The sequence below is a fragment of the Akebia trifoliata genome, chromosome 4 (genome assembly GCF_017979445.1).
Source record: "Akebia trifoliata isolate Shusen 1 chromosome 4, ASM1797944v1, whole genome shotgun sequence".
Lineage (NCBI taxonomy): Eukaryota > Viridiplantae > Streptophyta > Magnoliopsida > Ranunculales > Lardizabalaceae > Akebia > Akebia trifoliata.
In genome coordinates, this window is record NC_141378.1 from 6,476,439 (window position 1) to 6,495,147 (window position 18,709).

The following is an 18,709-nucleotide window of genomic DNA, read 5'->3' on the forward strand; positions in this document are numbered from 1 at the left end:
GTTTGGGGACAAAAAAACACTTTTCTTAATAAGTTATTTATTTATATTTATATTTTTTTATTCTATTTTTTCATTAAAATATAGAGGTGCTTTGATTCCTAATATCAGCGAAATGACCCTCACCAAGATTTAAGATCTTACAAAGTAAAGTTATTATATCTCATGTGATAATAAAATACACTTTGCTCAGCCAATGATAATAGTAATAATAATAATATTGAAAAACACTTTTCTTATTAAGTTAGCAAGGAAAGTTTTTTTATCACATCACCTTAATACCTTATGACATCCAAAAATATTGTAAAGGACAAAATTCTACAAATTTTGCTCAAAATAAATTTATTTTTCACTATTAAACTTAATTTATGATTTTTTGACTTTATTTTTTAGTAATGATATTTTATTTTTGGTAGGGAGATTGAGACTTATTTTTTTAAATAAAGATTAGAATTTTATTAGATAAGTTTTATATGAGTTGGGTCAGGTATACTTATTTATAAATGGGTTGGATTTCGGTTTAAGTTTTTGACAAGATTATTAAATGGGTTAGAATTGATAAATTTTCATAATACCCTTAGCTCAATACAATCCGACCCGACCCGATCCGATCCACTGCCACCCCCAATCAGGACTTGGTTGACTATACGACAACTCATATTCGTAGTTCTCACCTGTTTGATTCATTTTTGTAGTTCTCACGTGGAAACATGTCCGTAGTCCATACGCTTAATTCTCACGTGTAACATGTACGTGCGTAGCCTCCTTTCACGAGACCATGTACGCGAAAGAGAAACCCACCATTCTCGCTACCGACGCTTCTGTCTTCTTTCTTTCTTTTTTGTGTGTGTATGTGTGTTTTTTTCGAGAGATTCTTTCTTGAAAATTAGGGTTTGGGTTTCGTTCTTCTTTCCATCTCTTCGTTTCTTCGTTAACGATCGACATGCAGGGTTGGAAAGATAAATTTGCAGACAAGCTGTCTCGCTTTCTTGCTGATTCGCCTTCTTCTGCATCGCATATTTCCAAGGAGTCCTCCATAATTCGACCCGAACCGAAGGTATACGATGTTTAATTTTATTTTGTATTGTGGTTCAAATCGAATTAAACATTTCCTGTTATTGATTTGTCCCAGATTTGGCATTTTTATTTTTCCGGGTTACATTCTCGAGTTTGGTAAACCAATGGGCTATTTGATCCGATCGTGGTTTGGGTTTTTGTTAATTTTGGTGTTGAGCTATAGGAAATTTTGGGCATTTGAGATAGTTTGGCGAGACTGTTTGTGGGTGATTAGTAATTGATTCTTAAAATCTTCAGAAAGATCAAAGATAGTGTTTTTTTTTTTTGGCATTTTTTAACGGTGAAGTATTATGGTTTTCTGGGCTCTCCTAGGTTTGATGCATCCCCACTTCATATCCGAGTTGTCAGCTTCTTGGCAATGGTGTGTGCATCCAGATCTGTGGCCAAGATTTATAAGACCCATTGCTGCTAAGTGCACATCATGCCTAGTAAATTTCAGATCTTTGCTAATTGAATATGGAATCTTACCTACTTATAAACAAATGGGCTCTTAATCATCTGTCACGTTTGTTTCTTCAGCAACTCGTAATTGTTACTTGTTAGGATGAGGCTTTGATAATACATATATTTGCTATGCAAGCAAGGGGTTCGTGGTCAGTAGAGGGGAAGGTTTTGATGATATGATGATGAAGATGACTTAAATATGCAGGACTGTATTTGAATTGTATGACGAGGTCGAGCCATTAAAAAATTATCAAAAAATTCAAGCCCGGCTGGAGCCCATTGACACCCCTAGCATAAGCAACAGTCAGGCATTGAGGCACCTTAATAATATCAAAATCCAAGGCTGGATGCAGCCCATTGGTACCCCTAGCATAAGCGATGTTAGGCACTAACCCTTGTAGTTTGCTTGTCATCTGGTGCCTTTAACTACCTTGGTGTCATTTCTAATGTATTGTCCCCCTTTTTTTTTGAATTTTAATTATTTTAAAATGATTTTTTTACCTGTGAAGACCAGGTCATTGTCTAAGGAGGAACAAAATGGTTCTCAAAAATCTTCATCTTCATTCCCTTTTTCCTTCCTCCCAACATTAAATTTTGGTGGATACAAATCAAATAAGCATCAACATGATCTTAGACCATTCCGATCACTTTCAACTAGATGGAGAAGCAAAAGTTTTGGATCGAAAGACCAGCCACTGGATTGCAATCCTGTAACTGAGAGCAAAGTAACAGGGGAGACTTGTCAAGAAGATGAAGGCAAAGACCATGACCAAGGAAGGAACATCAGTGATTCTGAAAAGTGTGAAGGAGTATGCACCTCACATATGTCAGTAGAACTTGTTCCTGATCTTTCAGAGGAGTCTTTCTTCATATCATCAGATTTGTATGATTTTTTGCAGTCATCTCTTCCCAATATAGTGAAAGGGTGCCAATGGGTATTGTTGTATAGGTAAGTTTCGTCAAAGAATCGTTTCCTTTATTGATGTTGGCCTAATCTCTCTTGTATCTTGTTCTTAATTAAGTGTTGGTTATTTTAAATGAAGGGCAGTACGTTGAGGCATGGTATATCACTTCGTACACTTCTACGCAAGAGTGTTGATCTTCCTGGTCCTTGTTTGCTTGTAAGTTCATATGTTCTATGAAAGTTTCCTTCAATGGTACTGCAAAATTGGGTTTTCTTTTGGGCAATGATTTGAATAATGTTGTATCCCTTCTAGATTGTTGGAGATATGCAAGGTACTGTCTTTGGTGGGCTGTTAGAATGTCCTCTAAAACCTACCGCAAAAAGAAAATATCAAGTAAGTTATCATTTGTCATCTTATCGTGAAGTTCGGTTGTCTCTTTGCTTTAGTAGGATGATGCTCGGTGCTATTTCTTAGCATGCTAACCCTGAAATCTTTTTATTACAATTTTCTGACAGGGGACAAACCAAACATTTGTATTCACAACTATTTATGGTCAGCCAAGGCTTTTCAGAGCTACTGGTAAACATTCTCTTTTTTTTTTTTTAATGAAGTCATCACTTCTATATTGGGTGTATTATTTGGTTGGTGCAAGATGTTCATGGAGTCTAGAGGTTTCTTTTTCGAAGACTGTGTTTAGAAGGGATTATCTTGGTAGCGAGGTGTCGTCTTGATTGGTGGTTGGTGTCCTTTGCTTGCTTTCCCGTAGGAGTGTCAATCTCAACTCGACTCGAAAACGACACGAAGTTAGTCGGTTTGAGTCATAATAGTGTCAATCCGTCTAACACGATTATTAAATGGGTTGGGTTTGGGTTCTGGGCATCAAACCGCCTAACCCGTTTAGACACGTTTAGTTATTTTGTAATTAATATGTAATTTTAAATATATCAACAATTATTTAAGAATTTTTTAAATTACTCATTTTTTTAGAATTTCCTAGAACTTTTTCATAATACATTTTTTTTATCCAATTCTATAAAATATAAAGGATGTTTTAAGATATTTTAAATTAATAAATGGTTAAGCTTTAGTATGGGAAAGAAAAAATACTTTTCTTAATAAGTTATTTATTTATGTTTATATTTATATTTTTTAACTCTATTTTTTTCATTGAAATCTAGAGGTATATAGTGTTTGATTCCTAATATTGGAAAAATGACCCTTAATAAGATTTAAGATCTTACCAAGTAAGACTATTATGTATCATGTGATAATGAAATACACTTTGTTTAGCCAATAATAATAGTAGTAATAATAATAATAATAATATTGAAAGACACTTTCCTTACTAAGTTAGTAAGGAAAGTTTTCTAACCACATCACTTATGGCATCCAAAAACATGATCTGATGCCACATGGTTGTAAAAGACAAAATTCTACGAACTTTGAAAAAAAAATTCAAAAGAAAGTTATTTTTCACCATTGAACTTAGTTTATGATTGTGTAACTTTAATTTGAAAATGATATTTTATTTCTGGTGGTCAAAATGGAACTTATTTTTTCCAATAAAGAGTAGAATTTTATTGAATAGGTTATATATGGGTTGGGTCAGGTATACCTATTTATAAATGGGTTGGGTTTGGGTTTGGTAAATTTTCATAATACCCTTATCTCAACATGACACGAACACGACCCGACTCCAACCATTGCCACCCCTACTTTCCCATTTCTTTTAATGAAATTTTCTTTACCCAGTTAAAAGGAAAAAATAGCTTTGGAAAGAGTTGGATAATTTTGCAGGCTTATGGGGTCAACATTATCAGATTATCTTAAAAGGAGGTAGGGTAGTGACAAGTCGCATGAGGGATTTGGTGAGTTTTGGGAGCAGGATTTTTCTCTTGGTTCTTCCACTAAGTGGAGGAAAATTTTGATCAGATTAATAAACAAGATAACCCTACTCCTTGTAGATTGGATAGGTTTCTGGTTATCAGGTTTGTGGAAAGAACATTCTACTGGTTAATTTCACACTTACTTTGTCATTTCTCAAAATTTAAATTCTTAATTTCTTGTCTTCTTTTTTTCTCAAAATATTTACATGAAAATTCCTTTTTTTTTTTTTTTCAAATACTTACTTTTTTAATCTAACCAAAATACAAAAAATTTAGAACCTTGCCACTATTTGCTATGTTAATTTGAAGGTCTTGAGGTGAAAATTAGCAATGCACTAAAAAAAATGTTCATATTTCAGTATGTCTAGTACGCGCTCATACATGTGGGTCTTCCAAATGTTAAAATTAACACGTAGAATTCATCCATAAACTATTCATTTTAAATCAGAGGGTACTATGTTCATCATCTTTCGAACGGATGGCATGTTACAATGACTTGTTGATGCAGGTGCCAATCGGTATTACTATTTGTGTTTGAATGACTTATTGGCACTTGGTGGAGGTGGCAACTTTGCTCTTTGTTTGGATGGAGACTTGTAAGTTTCTTCGTGTTTTAAGTGTGGAAACTTTTTTTAGCTTGTCCATTTAAATCAGCTTAATCAAAGATGGCATATTCGAGTCTCATAATTCTTGAATCTTTTCTTGAAAAGGCTTAGTGGAACAAGTGGACCATGTGAAACTTTCGGGAACTTATGCTTGGCTCATGGTCCAGAATTTGAATTGAAGAATGTTGAGGTACAGCTTTGTGTTATTAATATTGTGTGTATATTGGTCTTCTCCTGCTTTTGGTTATCTTCTGTTAGATCCTTGAATGATAGTTCAATTGCTATTTATTGATTTGTATAAATTGTATCAAGCAAATGTTTGAAACATTTGTTTTATTTTCAGTCTGCTACGCATCTAATAGTTTTACCTCATCTCAAGCACAATGTATTTGTGTTTTATTGGGAACTCAGATATCCCATAATATTAATTTTTGTTTGTGCCGTTGAGTTTAGACTTTATAACGATATAATATAATTTGAAGTTAATTTAAAACTACTAGATATGTATCTTCGCACTGTAACTCAATACTTGTTTCATTTTCAAGAACAATGTATTTGTGACTTCTCGGGAATTCGGATTTGTGCTATTGAGTTTAGACTTTAGACTTAGTTCAGATATTTTGTAACTAGAAGTTATTTTACTAGAAATGTTGTCAAATAGCATATGTGGTCCGCATTGCACCATTTTTTGTTGTGGTTTTTTTTTTTGAAAAAAAAAAGTAGAAAAGAATAAATGTTTTTGCAATTATTACAGTAACTCTAAAAAAATATTTTTGTAATCTTTTATTTTTACAAAAGAATCCATATAAGACTGAAATTTTTATTGATTTAACTGTGATTTTTGGACATACATATGAACATATAAATGAATCATCCAAAGAAAAATATAAATACAATTTACAAGTTCAAAATTCATTCTTTTTTTTTTTTTTTTTTTAAATTTCTCAGAAAATTATAACTTACAAGTCATTTACTCATTGGTATTGGTAATGTGAACCCGCTATGTACTCTACACGTAAAATCTTGATTCTTGTTTCTTGAGCTTGATGTAGATGATCTATGGAGTAGAAGTAGGTAATGTAGTGAGAAGGGAGCTTAAATAGGGCGTAGAAGTAGAGAGTAGTTAGAATGGAGCTAAAATGAGTATAGATGTGAGCTTAAGGAAGAGTAGAGAGTTGATTTTAAGTGTTGTAGGAATGTGTGGGCATGAGGTATTTATGGTAAGTTTAAGAAAAATAAAAAAGATTTTGCCCAACAGTTAAAATTTGGACTGTTGGGCAAATATGCGATTACAATGCCATCATAATGTGGTGATACATTCTTGCCTGACCCAAGACACATACATAAAATGATCACAAAAAAAGCTTGGATGTGTTTACCTGTGTGAATGATTAGATGATAATGGTTTCAGAAATGGACCTTCAATGCTAAGATTTATAATCCCCGCTATCTTCAGCAATGTGCATTTTGAGGTTGGTGTTGCTTCAAATGTAATCCTCCATGTTTGCTTTCCTAAAAATCACTTGACTTGGTTATGGTTTCCTTTGGACTTTAAACAGTAGAGATTGTTTTCTATGCCTTTTTTTTTCTTTGAAATTCTTTTGCTGCTCCTGTTTTGCAGTTGTGGGGGTTTGCTCATTCATCACAATACCTCACATGACCAGAATGAGAGGTGCCACGGCTACATCCATATTCATTCTCTTATTTGTCATATGTATTCTTTATTCTTTTTTTTTCTTTTTTCAACTTCCCTTTCTGCCTCCATATCCAAGGGAGGGGGGAGTGGTGTTGTTTATTTAGTCCAACCATGAAATTACTTTTCATTGTAACATCAATTATGTATTTGAATTTTCTGTCTGGGCATCAACCAAGTAGGTATATATGGTTGAAGCCCTTGGTCCAATCCTAACTTATTTATGTCAACAGAAGCCAATGTGTGTAACTAGATTATGCTTATTGAAATTTTGGAAAGATTATTTTGAAATAATACTGTTTGGGAATGCTACAATAGATCTGTTCCCTACCCCCCACCTGCAAAGACACTGAGTATTTATTTATTGAATGAACTGCACTCCTTTGTATACGTGAGGAGTCCATTGATGGGTAAGGTTAGGGAAAGCTTTTGTATCTGAACGGATGTGGAGAATTTGTAGTTGTGTCCATCTGATCATTGGACCCTGTATGCCTCATTGAAAATAAACCACCATACTCAGTATGTTTATATTTGGGAAAATTACTTAATGGTGTTTTCTTTTTAAAAGCCCTATATTTTGGGGCGGTAGCTTAATAATTCTGTTAGTGAGTTTTTTCAACTAAATGCCATCTAACCAAGAGAATTTTTTTTTTTTTAAGAATCCAAAATGTTGTTTATTAGCAAATTCGTCATTTTCAAAATCCAAACTGTACAAAGAGGCAGCCAAGATCCGAGGAGCATAAATCAGTCTGGGGTTACCAGTGGACTTTCTATTAGAATACATTGTTTTCTTTTATTTATAATTCCACTGTTACTAAGCATTGAAAGAAACACAAACCTTCGCACCCAAATGGATTTACTTTGTGTGTGCAAAGCAAAAGGCTACTGAAAAAAGCAAAAACATTAATTAATTAATTTGACACTAGAAAGTGGTGGAAAATCCCTTCATACACTGGTGCTGAATTAAGGCCTAGGAGGTTATCTTAAATGTCACATCAGAACCCTAAAACAATTTTCTTGCAAAATCATATCAGAAGGGAAAATATTCGAGTTTGGTCTATCATTAACTTTTCAAATACAGATTTTCCCCCAAGAATAAGGAATTAACATTATACAAAATGTAAAACCAACCATTTATAGCTCAAAGCAAAGTAGATTGCCTAGCATTTGCCTGCCTCACCTGCAAGGAGAAAAAACGTACAAAGCCGAATAATATCCAACAGTGCTGCCCTCTTCTCCATCGCTTCACTTGAAATTAGAAAAAGAATACCCAACATTCAAAACTAAACCAGCATCAAAATTCAAGCTATGTTCTCACAATTTTTCCCAAAAATACACCAATTGTGCAGCAATAGGGTGTTACGGGCATTTCATGAACAGGGGTGTAGTAGTTGTAGGTTTTCTAAGATTCTTCTGGACCATCCCCGGGCAGGCCAAATATGCGGAGGTTTCGATCCATTGACCCTACTGCCATATATCTAGCATCTGTGCCAAATTTCACACACGTTGCTTTGCCTGCATTCGGCACAAAGTATAATACCCAAATCTCAGAAACTGCACCAATCTAAGATCATTAATACTTTCACAGCACTAATGATACATTTAAGCATATAAGGAAGGAATGTTTCCTGTACAATACCTGTGCCTGACAAATCGGGGAAAGTTTTGATACATTTCCATTCTGCTTTGACATTGGCCACTTGGTAAATTCTGCAGTAATTAAATCACATTAATGAGACTGCGAGATTCCAAGTATTCTACAAAATAGTGTGTTAAAATAACTGCATTTGTAAGCATTTATACATCAAGTGTAGTCAATGATTGGTGTGTACTACAATTCTAAATTGAATTCCGATTCTTTGGGATTTATTGGATTACCAACCTTATGTCTGAGCCCGCAGTTGCAAGATAACTTCCACTATGATCAAAGTCCACTGCAAATCCAGAAACAAGATCATGCATTATGTATTGTTCTTGTTGAACTAGCCTAATACCATACATTGAGGAAAAGAACACAAATAAAGATCTACTCATGGCCATGAAAAAAATCAGTTGATGAAGAAAATTTAGATACCAGAATTAGTTGGTGTGTTTGAATCATAGGGAGTAAGGGTCTGGAAGTTCCTCAATTTACGTAGATCCCACAGCTTAACACCATCATGAGCTGCAGTCTGTTCAATTGAGATACAGAACATTAGAACGTGGCATAACATGCTCGTCTCTACAGTTTTTAGGGTTTAGATACATGTACCGCGAGGAAGTAACCATTTTCCGAGAAAGATATAGCAGTTACTGGCCCAATATGCCCATCAAAGTTGGCAACATTCGACTTCAAACCAAAATCATTAAATAAGCTTCAAAGCCAAAGATTAAGTAATATAAAAACAATGAAGTAAAATAAATGCTGGTATAATGAACTGACCAGTATTCAGTTCCCAAAAAGAAATAAAATTGATACCTGACTTTTTATATCCCAAATTTTAACAAGAGCCTCTGAAGTACCAGTTCCAAGAATAAGACCATCGGGATGAAAAGCAGCTGATGTATAGCCATCGACCCCTGAAGCATCCCCAACCTGCAAAGCAGCTAATTATTCAACTTGGAACACACAAAGGAAAAAAAAAAGAGGAAAAGGGGGAGGGGGGAGGAGAGAGAGAGAGCAAAACCTGAGTAAGGCACAACCCAGAAGAAAGATCATAAAAGCACCAAGTATTGTCAAGTGAAGCAGACACCAAATACTTTTGGGTGGCATGGATTGTAACAGCTTGCACCTGACAGAATTAATAGAGATGTTTCCAATAAAAAAACAGGCAGAAACACTGCTAATTTAAAATAACATGATCGAAAATGGAATAATACAATTCAGTATATGCAATCTACTCAACTTATAAAGGGACAAATCCAGGGAGCAACTTTAGAGTTTTTATTTATTTATTACAAGTATAAATTTAATTAAAAGAAAAGAGAATGTACAAAGGCAGTCGGGGCGACCTACCTCACAACAATAAACAAGAATTAACTCGAACACAACAACTCCCATCTAAAGACAAAATCTTTGAAGAAAACACCTTTGAACTCTAAAAAGTTTACACCAACAAAATAATAACCCGAGAATACTTAATAAGAGCTCATGACCCAAGAGCTAATTTAAAATAACACAATGCAATAATACAATTCACTATATGCAATCTATTCATCTTATAAAGGAACAAATCCAGGGAGAAACTTGAGAGTTAAGAATTATACATGAATAAAGTAAGTATCTCATAACATTTAAGCAAACCCTTACATATCTGCAATTATTTAGGAATGCTGTTAGATTGAGTGGTGTCCTTGCATTAAAGGATTGTCCATAGAAAGAATGCACAGCCATGATTTCCTTTGGATATGTGGTGTGAGTGCTCCTTTTAGGCTGTTTTGTTTTGAGTGGTGGGAGTGCTACTTTTTCGCTGATGTCAGCCAGGACTAAGCACATGAAATCTGTTTTTTTTTTTTTTTGTTGTTGAACTCTGATTGTTATACAAAAGGTCAACCATTTGCATTATAAGCCCAATCCAGAATAATGTCATATGGATTGGGTAGTTGCCCCTCAGATTATTCTTATTCATTCAAGAGGTCACCCCTCCAATAGTCATTTCCTACCAAACATTGAAATCATGACAAGAATCATGACAATTGAGGTCTAAAAACGAAGTTTACCTCGGCAGTATGATCCTTCAAGATGTGCCGACAATTAGTATAATTTCCATCGTCCGATCCTTTCCATACACGGACTGTCTGCAAACAGTTATTAAAATAAACCAAATATGAGTCACTGCCAAAACAAAAAATGGAGTATGGATCTCCACAGAGATTTTATGTAAACAATCTCATTCATAGACAATAGCTTGCACAGATCAAAAACAAAACCGAAGCATCAACCATGACCTTGGAGTTGTAAGATGATATTTTTTTTAGCTTATGAATTAAACATACTTTAGTGAGACGAATCTTTTTTTGCTTTTCATATTAAAGCATAGCATGATTGTTCTAGGGTATCAGACTAGTCCATCCAATATGTTTCATGTTGTTGGTTTCCATTCTTTATATGCTAAATGATTCTGATAGTTAAAACATGCTTTTGGTCCTTGTGTTCTTTCTCATCACCTAGAGGTTCTGTATGGGCTTCATGTCTTTTCCCGAGCTGAGTCTTGTTTTGGATAAACAAGACTTACTCCAGATTACCCATTATATAGAGGGAAAAATGGTGGTGTTAGATGAAGCCCTTTAATGAGCTCCACCTTTAAATGCATGAAGTTGGAGCATGAGGGGACTCGGGTATGAGAACACGGAAGCAACTATTGCAAATCTAATTTAGTTGAAGTATTTTAGGAAGCGATAGTGAGATTCCAAAATGGATGGAAGAGCACAAACGGCACCTAGGGTAGAATATTCCTAAAACTATACGCTCTAAGGGCCTCTCATAAAGACTTGACCCAACAAATGACACATTATCAATGTGTCCCACCAAAACCCAATAGGTATTGTGGACCGAACTAAGCTCCTCCTACACAAGCCCTCCATCAAGAAACACCTAGCATAGATGGCTCTAATCCCTCCCCATCACGAGGATCTACATCCCACGGTCACAGGCAAAGTGCAAAAGGGAAATTGACTTCGCAATGATGTACATGTTTGAAGTGCATAAGTCTCAATCGCGTTTGCCCCTGCTCACATGCCCAAACCCACACATCCGTGCTCGGTGATACTACAATCGACATAGAACCTTCTTATATCAAATCATGTGTGTCGTTTTATAAGTTACAGCCAAAAAGAGAGGGCTAACTTACATATTCCACTCCCACTCTCCTTTCCTAGGTGATGTGGGACTATTCCCACTTGCAACTAATCATAAATCCCATAAGATGATAGGTAGCATCATGCACAAAATAGGATATGGTTACAACTCCATTCCTTAAACAAACATGAAAGATTAATTTAATTACAACATTTTACTGAAAATAATATATAAAAAAAAAAAAAAACTGTAAATTAGCATGTTTCAACCTAAAATTATTGGCAACTCCAGCTACTTGCACTGAACAACCTTTTCAGGTTATTGGATGCACAACCTTGTCACATATCCTAATTTGCTATGTAACTCCGTTTATTTTTATTTTGACCAGCAAAAGTGTCATTAATAAGTCAAACAAGAGATTACCTTATCGGCCGAACCTGTCACAAATAAGCCATCCCGAGGTACAAATTTGACACTGGTAACCTACAAAAATGAAAACCCATACTTATTCACCAAGACATTCTGATTAAGAAAGAGAGGACGCCAACGTTTGGGGGGGGGGGGGGGGGGGCGGGGTTCAAAGGGAAAAAACCTTCTTGGAGTGGCCACCGAGGGTAGACAAAATCCGCCCAGATACTTGATCAAAAATAACAGTATTTGCATCAATCCCTCCAGTAGCAATGATATTCTGTAAGTCAGTGTAGGAAATGCTGCTTATCAGTGTGAAACTACATAAAACTAGTCATTTTGACCATCCATGGGAGTGCATAATCTCAATAATTCCAGAAAAATGACCAACTGAAAATGCATAAAACATGAAAATAATATGGTTCAAAAACCAAAGGAAGTGAACTTGTAAATTGATTGGTAACCAACTATAGCTTGTGGATTGTTGCCATGTCTGTGGATGTAACCTCATGAACACAATGACAAAAAATAGATACCAAGTATATACCAAAAACATGCCTTTTGATATATAAACCTATATACAAGTCCATCTAGGCAAGCAGGCAGTCAAGTCATTTTGTATGAAAATATGTTTAAACAAAGACACATGGAGTAGAAGCATATAATGACCATAACATAAATTTGAGTGTCGTGAGACATACCTTAGATGGATGGATATCAACTGATAAAATGCCGGGTTTGTTGGTTTTGTGAAGAGGGTGACTGGAAAGTTGGGTGTACCTCTCCAACGCATCAACAGGAGCCAGTGTTGGAGGAATCTAGAAATGAATAGGAAAAAAAATAAAATAATCTAAAAACATAATGGCAAACAACTGAACTTTATTTGTTTTTCCTCTTCTTTACTATTATAATGAAAGAAGGCGGAGAAGAAGTGGTTCGACACCAAAATTTGGATTCCAAAAATGCCCTCATTTTAACATTTAAACCTAACCAAGAAATTGCAATCCCACGTCCCTACAATCATGTTGGTTAATTTTCAAAATTACAAAAATATCCTCTTTACTACCTACTCTTCAAAACCACCGTTTAATTAATATTTTAAATTACAAACCCACCCTTACGAGACATGTGCATTTGCACATGCCACCTTCTAGTTATAAATAAAACAAATAAACAACCAGAATACAAAATATGAAAAACATGAAGCAGATGAATTTCTCACTTTCTGCTATATCTTAGCTCCTCAAAACAGTCAGAAAGTACCTGTCGTTTTTTACGCTGTTGTGAAAGCCTAGCATTACAGTCAGTGAGCTCTGCAATGATATCAGCTGAAATACCAGGACGAAATTTCTTTCCACCAGGGCCCAACTCCTCATCCTCAGCGGCTGCAAGCACAAAGACCACATTATAAGATATGAATTGCAATGCATTTAAATAATTCAGCTTAAATAGACACAAAACAAGAACCTCTCTTCCCATTCCTGAGCGACAAAGCATTTTCTGTAGTTGATGCTGACATGGGAAAATGTCTTTCGGTCTGAGCCAATAGTTCCCTTGCTTCATTCCTTTCCTTCTTCAGTCTTGCTATAACACGGCAAGCAGCATCGTGCTGTCAATTCAAACTAAGACTAATTAACATTGTCAAAAATTTATACGTGAAGCACTCAACATAAATAGAATATCTATGACGATTTGAAATGTCTACATGTAGGAAAAGAAGCAAGAATGATTAACAATGTGAACAAGACAAAAATGGAAATTGCCTGCTTAAAAAAAATGATAGCCAAAGAATTTACTAGAAGGACGACAAGGAGTCCTCAAGAAGAAATACAAAGAAAAAAAAGAAAACAAAAAACAAAGCCACAGCACCCTGGAGAATGGTCACCCATTACACACAAGATCCCACCTAAACAAAAAATCTTCAAAGAAAAACGCTTACTCTTGAAATTGCTTACACCAATAAAATAACAAACCCACGATACTATAGATAATTTCATGCAACGAGTGATCCTTTCCCTGATTAAAAAAATTGCATGATACCCGAGACTCAGATTCTTTTCTTAGGAGACTCAAAAATTGCCTACAACTACTTGGGCACATTAGTATAACCTTGGGCAAAATGCTTAATCTGTTTATGAATGACAACATGCCAATATTGTTCAAGATATTTTAAAAATTACAAAGCAGTAGGGGGGACCAAGATCTGGTACATGAACTCAAATAACCATTTGAGCATTAAGTAATACTAAAATTAGCAATTGTTGGTCCCTGGGCAGGTGTTAAGCTTGGAAACCTACCTTGTCTGGTTAATCTGTTTCGTTGAATTTCCAGCTTGAATGGGAGACAATGGGATAGTGCTAAGTTCTCAATGGATGATATTCAATGTAGATAAAAAACATGCCCTCAGTAGTTTGAAGATTTTATGCACATCAATTAAGAGGAAAGCTTTTTGCTCGTTGTGCAATAAAATTAAAAGTGCATAGCATAATTAAAGATAAGAAAGAAGACATTGCATTGAACTTATCTAATCAGGAAGAAAATGGTATCCTAAACAATCTCCACCAGAAAGCGGAATATAAATGATCCAAATTTCAGTGCACACATACACCAACCACTACTACCTGATATAAAGCATGACTTAGTTCCTGCCTTGCTGTATGTAGTTGCTGCTCCAATGCAAAATGTGATAGCATCAAGTGATCCCACTCCTATTACAATTAAATAAAAAGACCAATTATTACAACGTGAAAAAAATAATTGACAGAGAAGGTCAAAAGGAATGAAAACACCAAGTCCAAGTACACAAATAACGTAACTAGAGCAACTACAACGATGAATTAGGAGTTAACTCAACATTTGACAAGGATTACATTCACATCCCAAAACAGAACTATCAATGACAGTGAACATTGACATATAAGAGAAAAGGGAACAAGATCACAGAAATTAAAATTTATAGGCATGCTTAATATGGAAAATTGATGAAGAAAAAAATGAGTCTGAAACAAGAAATGCTTGGGGAAGTAAAATGTGAGCGATAAACATCCCATCCAACTATAATTTTTTGGGGTCCACCCTATTTATTGTCATTCCTTTCAACCCTTCAACTTTATTGTCTTTCCTCTCCTCCCCTATCCATTTTTTCAATAATATCTCTCCGATTTTACTATATTTCCTCTTTTAACCCCTTTTCAATAATACACCTCTGACTTTACTATCTTTCCTCTTCTACCCCCTAAACCCACTTTATTGTCTTCCCTCATCTCCCCCTTTCTTAATAATACTTCTCCAACTTTATTATCTTTCCTCTTTTATCCCCTACCCCTAACTTTATTATTTTTCCGTTTTTACTTCCCTTAACCTTAAAGAGGATGCCCATGCAGTTGGCACAGGTAGGGCTGTCAATGATCAGAAAAAATATATACATATATATATCCGATGTCCGAACCAAACTGAACCGAAAAAATCAGATTTGGACTTAGTGTTTGGATTTTCTGATCGGATTTGGATTAACTTACATAGATCCGATAAAATCTCGGATCAGACATGGATTATCCTCAAACCAATCCGATAAAAATCCAAACCGAATGATTTTAATAAACCCAATTCTCTCTCTCTCTCCTCTCTCTCTCTCTCTCTCTCTCTCTCTCTCTCTCTCTATATATATATATATATGTAATGGGTTTTCAACTTTCTTTTCTAATTTGGCATTTTGTGAGGTTGTGAGAGTTGCAAACCAGGTTTTTGATGATATTGTTTTGGTTTTTTGTCCCTTTCATGCTGATTTTGTGTATCTATATGTAATGGATTTTTACTTTTTTCTGGATTTTGCATTTTGTGATGTTGTGAGTGTTGCAAACTAGGTGTTTGATGATATGTTGCTTCGATTTTTTTCTTCTTATCTTTCTCTCCTCAAATCCAAAAGTATTTCTTCGCAAACCCATCAATCTCAACCTCTGCTATGGATCAGATCGGTTTTGGGTGGAAAGAAATTTTATCGGATTTGGTTTGATTATTCATTGATTGGATCGGATCGGATTTGGATCACAGGGCTAAAGTTTTGGATTGGAAGTGGTACGGTACCAATCCGTTGCCAGTCCTAGGCACAGGCGAACTCTAGTATATAAATAAAACACAACGGTGGATCTCACTCTTTATCTCAAGATTTATATCCCATAAACAACTTATCTCGACGATATGTTTTCCTTTCTCTTTTTCCCCTTTCCAAAAATAACCTAGCTTTGTTCTCTTTCTTCTTCTACCCTTTTCCAATATTACCCCTCCAACTTAATTGTCTTTCCTCTTCCCCCTTTCTTAATAATACCTCCACAACTTTATTATATTACCTCTTTACCCCTTTAACTCGAAAGATTTTTTTATTGATATTTTTCCTCTTCCCCAGCTCGAGACCAACCCCTACAGGCAACCAGTTTTGTATGAACTATGAAATGTCCATCTTTTCAAGCTATTTTGATGGCTCAAAGAAGCACGTCAAGTGCAAAAATATCCTATTTGTGAAGAAATATCCAATTGTGACTATTATTGAACATCCAACAATCCCAAACAAATGAATTTTGTAAGGAGCATGAGGAGAATGTCAACCTCTCATTCTTTCATCAGAAAGCCACAAGGGAGAATACATGCAACATTGACAGCTAGTTACAAATTTTTCAATAATAATTGTTCTTTTATTTCATTTGATAGTTAATTCTTCCCGCCCTCTAAGAAATGCAATTAAATTCATCACCCACGAGTTAAAAAGGTCACGTTTTTTAACAGTACGAGTTTTAAAAGCTTGTTATTTAGAAACCACTAAATCAAACTCCGGAGCTTAATAAAATTGATAACAAAATTGCAAAAATAGGACGAGAGATCAGCAACACATACAATCTGAAACATTCCAAGTAACCCAGGTACGCTCGCAGCCTGTAAAGGCCTGGGCTTGACAACCTGCAAAGCAAACAGATCCCAACAACAAGACCAACAGATAGTTACAGTAAGAATTATGAAACTAAGTAACGGCAGCAAAAATACAATGCTAATCCCACCTTATCTGTTTTAACGGGAACAAGATCATCCATAGAAAGCGGCTCCCCAGTGACGGGGCATTTTCCATTATCCTAGAAAAAGAAAAACACCAAATGCAGTACTCATTCAATCACAAAGAACAAAATTTTCGATCTAAAAGACAACCCCGAAGCTAAACAATAAAAACAAATAAGAACTCTTACCCCATTAGATTTATATTAAGTTTTTAAATTAGCTCCACAATGTCACCCACATAAAATGGGGCAACATTTAAGTGGCACGAGTAGGAACCTTAAAAATTTGCTTTTCATTTGCACAAATTATATGGGTTTGATCTTCTTATGTGTAAGTAGCCAAGTACTCTTTAAATCACAGAGTGCAGAATTTTTCTACCTAAACGACAAACCCAAAACTAAATAATAATAAAAAATAAGAAATCTGCCCCCAATCCCCCATTATATTTACAGGAAGTTTTTAATTAGCTCCACAATGTCACCCACATAAATGGGGCAACATTTAAGCAGCACGAGCGGGAACCTTAAAATATACATATACATATATATATATATATATATATATATATATATAATTGACCTTTTCTTCGTGTCGGGCCAATTCAGATTCGTATACCAGTAGTTCTCAGTAAGCCATTTGGCCGACCTGATCCCGCTTAACCCGGGATAGATACCCCATCTCCTACTTTCGTATCTAACCTTCGCCCCTCGCTCAAGTGACTCTGTTCCCTGTTCTGATCATGCCTTAAAAAGGGCTGTCACTGGTCCCCAGTAGGCAATTCATGCTATCGCTTAAGGAATCCAGTACAGAAAGAGGGGGAGAAACTATATAAAGTGACTCGACTCTGGTAAAGAGAGGAATGACCTTTTTCAATCCTATTGGAGCAGCTTCCTATGCAATATTGTGTGTATATATATATATATACGGGTTTGATCTTCTGATGGGCAAATTTAAAATAAATTTGAGTTGGAGTGTCGAAAATCACATTTTTAATAAGGAAATTCTTGAATAAAAAAAAAATACACACAGAAATTCAAGAAGGAAATCAAAGCCCGTGTACCATTACATAACGATCTACCAATCGCTTCTCGAAGAGAAGTCCGGATTTCTTTGAAACTACAGGTTCTTCGGGTACTTCACCAGAAACTGCAGAAGCGGGAAATGCACAATAAAGACACATGGATCAAATAAAGAAAAGAAACCCTATTTAACAAAGAAGGTGAATTACAGAGAGACTCAAGAGTGTGAGAGAGAGACTTAGACTTACTTCCACAGATCATTGTAATGGCTGTTGAAAGCTAGGGTTATAAGGAGCTCCTCTTTTGGGAAATTTTTAGTGATTAGAGAAAGAAAGAGAGAGGGAGCAAATAGTGGATATATGAGAGAGAGAGAGAGAGAGATTGAAAGAAAGAAGTTCACGAATAAGGGATTCTACGCAGTCGGAGTCACTGGCAGACAACTACTTTCATGGCGGATAAAGACTGAGAGAGAGAGAGAGAGGTTTAAAGGGTTTTAGTAACACAAGGGCAATTTCGCCAATCTGGTTTTGGCCCAATCAGATTTGGGCCGTACCGGATTCGCAGGCCACAGGTCCATCAACACCTATTCCTTAATCTTAAGCATTGTATACGATTGGGTTGGGTTTTAAAAACATTCAACCCTTAAAATTTGGGCCGGGATGGCTACTGATATTGCCCAATACGACCCGAAAATATATTTTAATGTATATATTACAGGGTCAGGATCCATGTACAAATATATCTACTCATATTTCTACAATGTGTTTGGTCCTATGTAGGTTAAAAGTTTTGGATCGAACCGATTTTTAATGAGATGAGGAGATCAACTTTTAACCTCGTCAAAAGTGATTTACA

General features: G+C 35.4%; 2 protein-coding genes across 3 annotated transcripts; one reads left to right on the plus strand and one right to left on the minus strand.

Annotated features, from left to right (window-relative positions):
- Positions 1–749: 749 nt before the first annotated feature.
- Positions 750–6,890, plus strand: LOC147403350 (TLD-domain containing nucleolar protein). Of its 2 annotated transcripts, XM_086438900.1 has the most exons (9): positions 750–1,054; positions 2,028–2,327; positions 2,418–2,467; positions 2,567–2,639; positions 2,736–2,816; positions 2,939–3,002; positions 4,818–4,905; positions 5,020–5,104; positions 6,536–6,890. In XM_086438900.1, the coding sequence occupies exons 1-9, from the start codon at positions 941–943 to the stop codon at positions 6,572–6,574; spliced, it is 894 nt and encodes a 297-aa protein (XP_086295026.1). In that variant the 5' UTR covers positions 750–940; the 3' UTR covers positions 6,575–6,890. The 2 variants fall into 2 exon arrangements, with proteins under 2 accessions (XP_086295026.1, XP_086295025.1); XM_086438899.1 differs by having other exon boundaries at positions 757–1,054; positions 2,028–2,467.
- A 647-nt stretch (positions 6,891–7,537) lies between these two features.
- LOC147403351 (pre-mRNA-processing factor 19-like) lies at positions 7,538–18,327 on the minus strand. Its single transcript, XM_086438898.1, has 18 exons — positions 18,103–18,327; positions 17,896–17,981; positions 16,841–16,912; positions 16,680–16,742; positions 14,414–14,500; positions 13,260–13,401; positions 13,056–13,177; positions 12,494–12,610; positions 11,977–12,072; positions 11,808–11,867; positions 10,307–10,384; positions 9,274–9,378; positions 9,066–9,182; positions 8,859–8,936; positions 8,682–8,778; positions 8,490–8,541; positions 8,247–8,317; positions 7,538–8,122 (listed from the first exon to the last, which is right to left on the minus strand). The coding sequence occupies exons 1-18, from the start codon at positions 18,113–18,115 to the stop codon at positions 8,010–8,012; spliced, it is 1,569 nt and encodes a 522-aa protein (XP_086295024.1). The 5' UTR covers positions 18,116–18,327; the 3' UTR covers positions 7,538–8,009.
- Positions 18,328–18,709: the final 382 nt, after the last annotated feature.

Coding starts and splice junctions, on each gene's coding strand:
- LOC147403350 (XM_086438899.1), top strand. CDS start 941: ATGCAGGGTTGGAAAGATAAATTTGCAGACAAGCTGTCTCGCTTTCTT. Junction 1,055..2,027: donor TAATTCGACCCGAACCGAAG/GTATACGATGTT, acceptor TTACCTGTGAAG/ACCAGGTCATTGTCTAAGGA. Junction 2,468..2,566: donor CAATGGGTATTGTTGTATAG/GTAAGTTTCGTC, acceptor AATGAAGGGCAG/TACGTTGAGGCATGGTATAT.
- LOC147403351 (XM_086438898.1), bottom strand. Junction 13,402..14,413: donor TAAGTCATGCTTTATATCAG/GTAGTAGTGGTT, acceptor TTGAATTGACAG/CACGATGCTGCTTGCCGTGT. Junction 10,385..11,807: donor TGACAGGTTCGGCCGATAAG/GTAATCTCTTGT, acceptor AACTGTTTGCAG/ACAGTCCGTGTATGGAAAGG.